Source organism: Cotesia typhae, unplaced genomic scaffold (genome assembly GCF_013202065.1).
Source record: "Cotesia typhae breed Kobodo isofemale line unplaced genomic scaffold, CoteBio_Ctyphae scaffold_13, whole genome shotgun sequence".
NCBI classification, from domain to species: domain Eukaryota; kingdom Metazoa; phylum Arthropoda; class Insecta; order Hymenoptera; family Braconidae; genus Cotesia; species Cotesia typhae.
This window is the reverse complement of record NW_027423774.1, coordinates 12,427,484-12,432,403: the sequence shown is the minus strand read 5'-3', so window position 1 is coordinate 12,432,403 and position 4,920 is coordinate 12,427,484. Positions and strand designations below refer to the sequence as shown.

The 4,920-nt window shown below is 30.3% G+C and overlaps 1 protein-coding gene across 2 annotated transcripts; it reads right to left on the bottom strand.

Moving 5' to 3' along the window:
• Positions 1–1,188: 1,188 nt before the first annotated feature.
• On the bottom strand, positions 1,189–2,338 carry LOC141534970 (uncharacterized). 2 transcript variants are annotated; one of them, XM_074254645.1, is made up of 4 exons: positions 2,073–2,338; positions 1,876–1,999; positions 1,464–1,692; positions 1,189–1,406 (listed from the first exon to the last, which is right to left on the bottom strand). In XM_074254645.1, exons 1-4 carry the CDS (start codon positions 2,312–2,314, stop codon positions 1,372–1,374), a joined length of 630 nt encoding a protein of 209 aa, XP_074110746.1. In that variant the 5' UTR covers positions 2,315–2,338; the 3' UTR covers positions 1,189–1,371. The 2 variants fall into 2 exon arrangements, with proteins under 2 accessions (XP_074110746.1, XP_074110745.1); XM_074254644.1 differs by having other exon boundaries at positions 1,189–1,692.
• Positions 2,339–4,920: the final 2,582 nt, after the last annotated feature.

Sequence of the window (4,920 nt, the reverse complement as noted above, 5' to 3'; positions counted from 1 at the left end):
AAAGTATTTATATTAATGAATATTTTAAATTACAGGTCATTCTCATTTTTGGAGTTTTTGGAGCAATGAGATCAAGTGAATTTTGTCAAATGAATGTCCAAGACATCGAGAATACCGGAAACCAATTAATCGTGACAATTAAGGATAATAAAAACCATTATCCCCGGAGTTTTATCATTGGCAAAGAGTATCATGGAATTGTTAAGAAATACACGGATCTACGCCCAAAGACATCGACACGAGAAGATTTTTCATCAACTATCAAAAGGGAAAGTGTACTTGTCAGGTAATCGGTAAGAATAAGATCAGCGAAGTACCGAAAATCGTAGCTATTTGTTTACGATTGGAGAATCCGGAGACCTACACCGGCCACTGTTTCCGACGTTCGGCCGCAACAATACTGGCGAACTCTGGGGCAAATATAACAGCTGTCAAACAACTTGGCGGATGGCGATCAAGTACAACCGCCGAAGGATATGTTGAAAATTCACTGGCAAATCGACAAAAACTGTACCAGAAATTAATTAGTTCAGATCACAGCTCACCATCTACATCTACTGCTATTCAAACACCTTTACCTCAATTCAAAGACGCAAGACCAGGGGAACCTCATGAAAAAATGTCGACCGATTTACCTGATAAAGATTCTTTTGTCCCTATTGAATCCAATGAGAATTTCGAAGTCAATGAAAATTCATCTCCGTTGCCATCTACTGAACATAATGATGTTGATAGTTCAGCAACCGCGAAACCGAAAAATATACCAACAACAAAATCATCGCCTCAAGTCGATGAACATAATCGCCGTTATTTGCAAGAACTTCAAAATCTCAATGCTAACAAGAAGCCAAAGACTCGTCGTTCGAAATCACAAATTGCTAACAATAATTCGAATGCAGCAGAAATTGAGAATGATGATGCTAATGATATCACTGTCTATTCATCATTCATCAAAATGGAAAAAAATACCATCAACAAAGTTATAATAAACAAAAATTATTATTGCAGTTGTCAAGACAAAAAAAATGATTAATTTCTTTGCCAATGTTTCATTTGATGTTAATTCTTAAAATTTTACACCGCTTCTGTTATGATCATTAATTACTAAGTTTATTTACATTTAATACAAATTCAAATTATTTGCCATTGATAAATCAATTACATGTTGTATAATTTTATTATAATTAATTCGTTTTATTAAAAAATAAAATATTAATTTTTTTCAGCCAATATTCTTACTCTATTTAGTTATAAAAGGTACGTGTACGTGTAAATATTATTGATTTATTAATTTAAGTATAAATCATAAACTAAAAAATATATATAATTGCATGGGGATGAAAGTTGACACATGCGCTCTAAATTAATTCGTCATTTGGCCGGGAAGCAATGTGGCACTTTCATTCCTAAAATTACAATTCAAAATCGAACTTTCAATCCAGGCGTTATAAAAAAAATCTTACCATATTTATTTCTTAAGAGTTTGTCAAATGTTTTTAAATTATTACTATTCGCAGGTCTCAATGATTGTCTTAGGTTTGAAATATCTTTGGATTTAACATGGATTTTGTGTTTTTCTGCAATCTCGCATCTTATTCTTTTGTTGCTACATCCCATACGTATCCATTCTGCTGCTTCCGACTTCACTTCAGGAGGTAATCGGCGTTTTTCAGGCAATGTTTTATATAATTTCTGGAATGATAGTATTTAATATGAGTGAATTATTATCAAATGAATATAGTAATAATTAGAGCTTTATGAATCTAATTGCTTAGTAGGTTTATTTGATATTGCTATGTAAATTGAAACATTAAAGCAAGATGATAAACAAAGTTATGGTCTTCAATTATATAATTTTTAGATAAGAAAATTCACCTTAAATTGCAATGGGTGATTTTCGTGAATAGTGTTTATGTTTGTAATTATCAACTTATAATCATTACGTTCATCGCGAATTTTTTCAAATCTGATGAAGAAGGGACAGTCGTGATTGAAAGTACTGTAAAAGAAATAAATAAAAATTATAATATAGTCTTGATTAATAATAAAAATAAGCTCAAGTACAATTTTACCTTGTTTTACGAGTTTTTTCCTTTTTAGGTTTTGAGGATGGAGCACCCAATTTACACTTCAATATATTATATCTATATTTCAGCTTGTTTATTACTTCTTCAATCTGTTTTGAATTTAAATGATCTCTTTTCAAATCAGATGGATACAGTTGTTCGCCTCTGAGGGTGGTCAATAGCTGACAATTTTCATCTTGATAAATAGTCACTTTAGCCAGAACATCTTCCCAGGAATCAAACGTCATTCCAATTTTAAAATCAAAGTTAGATTTGGCAGTCATAATAGCGTTTTAAATATTAAAGTTATATCACGTTGCAAAGTCCATAAACCTCTTGCAAGAGGTTAAGCTGTAGTAAAGACAGCTGCGATCGCACTGTGTTATTAAATCATATCTACATAGATAGTTATTAATAAAAAACAAAACAATAAGTTATATTTTTTCAAATTCTGTTATCGATCTTTTTAGCGATAGAATAATCTTGTTGTCTATGCAATGAATTCCTTATATGACAGTCATACAAAATATCTCAGTAAAACGATAGAACACTATTTTATCAACTATGTTATACTGAATAAATTACCAACAAATAATCAACAAATTGCGAAAGTTTAAACGAAAGCAAAGGCTTATATGTATATTATTTTGAATGTCTATAAATTTGAAACTGCACAGAAGTTAAATGGTAAGTTGAATTTTCATTGGGATATTAATAAGAGCTTTCTCAGAAGCTGATATTTTCAATGACAATGTAAGCTTCAGAGACTTTAAATTTATAATCGCAATATTTTCAATAACAGTCTTTAAACTATATTATCAGCTTATTAGTACAAATAAGATTGATATTAAATTCTACTAAAATGAAAAAATCAAATGAACTTGTCAAAGAGCCATTTAAGTCTTTAAGAATTTGTAGCTGGTGTAAGGAGGCTAGAAAAATTTCTCTGGTCGTCCGTGAACTAATTTCAGGAAAAAAAAGTTTTCGTGCATCTTTACTTCCAAGACAGGCTATTAAAATAACAAATAAAACATTTTGAGATATGTCAGTTCACTCTACCAATAACGCAATTTCTTTTTTTTAACATAAAACTGGCTTGGCTTGCCCTCAAAAACTCCAATTAGTTTTTGCCAACAAAAAAGCTTGAATCTTCACGGAAAAAAGGTGATGCAAAATTTGTATAACTGTAGATACAAATATTGGATCTCATGTATTACATCATATACTATACTATATACTCAATACAACATATTCTTAGTAGTGAACCAAATTTAGCATCACGTGATACAATATTTGTTTTACTTTTTTTCCGTGTTAAAGATTGCTTTCATTTACTAGAAGTAAATGCATAACATAATAACTATAATGCATTAATTAATTAAAATAGATATAAATATGAACAACTTTGCAGATTAAATCTTTTTCTTATTTAATTGCTTATGAATAAAATATTTCTACCTAATTAATGTAAATAAATTGTTAGACGAAAAACAAAGATGAAATATATTTTTATAACTTTTCGTACACATATCAAATTAATATTGATAAATGCATTTTATCTAGAAGCGAAAGAACGGCAATATGTTTACATAGTGAAATAATTTGTATTATATGTAGTTTGATAATCAATTCGTATCGTATCTGAATTTATTTTGAAGTTCAAAAGATAGAGTAAGTGTATCGTAAGATGAACTATAGTTTCATTACGTTGTCTAAATGTAATACTAAAATAAAATTTATGAATAATGATAAATGTTAAACATTAAAAAACAATAATTTCATAAGTATTGCAACTTATATAAAAGTAATATGAATTTAAACGAGTGTAATTATGCTTTTTTTAGCCTTTTTAGTGCCATAAGTTAAGAATTCGGCACCTATAGCAGGTCTTCTTTGGCGTTTAGGTCGCCCGCGTGTTATAACTTTTTTTACATTAATTTTATTCAAATTTGGTAACTCCAGGTCTTCGTTAATAGATGTTGTAGAAAATTTCTCCTGTAATTTGAGACGCTGAAGATTTTGCGATGAATTATCAGGTGATATTGTCAAATCAGAGTGCTGTAACTGAATTGTTGGGGAGGAAAGGCGAAGGTGTACTGGAGAAGAATTCAAGGGACGCAGTGGTGAATTATTTGGTGAAGGTGGTAAGTCAAGATGTAGCGGGGACTGATTGGCTGAGAACGGAACTCCAAGATACACAGGGTCTTCGTCGACTTCATTTGAGGAATGTGTTGGATTGTCCAATTTTTCGAACTTTCCTAGTAACTTTGAAAGCATATGTTTCTTTTTTGTAACCGTTTTTTCATTTTCATCATATTCAATACTTTGTTTAATTTTCTTCAACATTTTAGATACAGGCAGTTGATCTATTGAATTATTATCTATATTTTTAGTAGTATTCACATCTCTCTGTCTTTTTCGTGCTAAAGATCCACGTTTTTCTTTCCTCTGAGCAGCTTCAAGTTCATCACTAGAACCGTTATCACTATTTCTTTTATCTCCAGGATCATCATCAACGCGATGCATATCATCATTATCATTATCATCATCGTCATCATCATCAGTAGTCTCAACTGCCTGTCAATAAAAAATGAATATTTAATAAGAATATTATTAGTTAATTTTCTAATTTAACGACCGTATTTATTTATAATTAATGAATGGTTTTTCAGCCTGTAGCGGTCAAGTGACTAGTGTATCTAATTTAAGTCACAAGATGGACCTCGACCTTTAGGAAAGATGGAAAATGCTCCATTTTGTGACTTAAATTAGATACACTAGTCACTTGACCGCTACAGGCTGAAAAACCATTCATTATATTATTTGTATAACCAATAAATTTTGATCCTTATTT

What these genes read in the sequence shown, in the direction of transcription:
- LOC141534970 (XM_074254644.1), bottom strand. Translation starts at nt 2,314, where the DNA reads ATGACGTTTGATTCCTGGGAAGATGTTCTGGCTAAAGTGACTATTTAT. An exon ending in GAAAAAACTCGTAAAACAAG is followed by an intron (nt 2,000 to 2,072) that starts GTAAAATTGTAC and finishes TTTCTTTTACAG; the next exon opens with TACTTTCAATCACGACTGTC. An exon ending in ATCACCCATTGCAATTTAAG is followed by an intron (nt 1,693 to 1,875) that starts GTGAATTTTCTT and finishes CTATCATTCCAG; the next exon opens with AAATTATATAAAACATTGCC.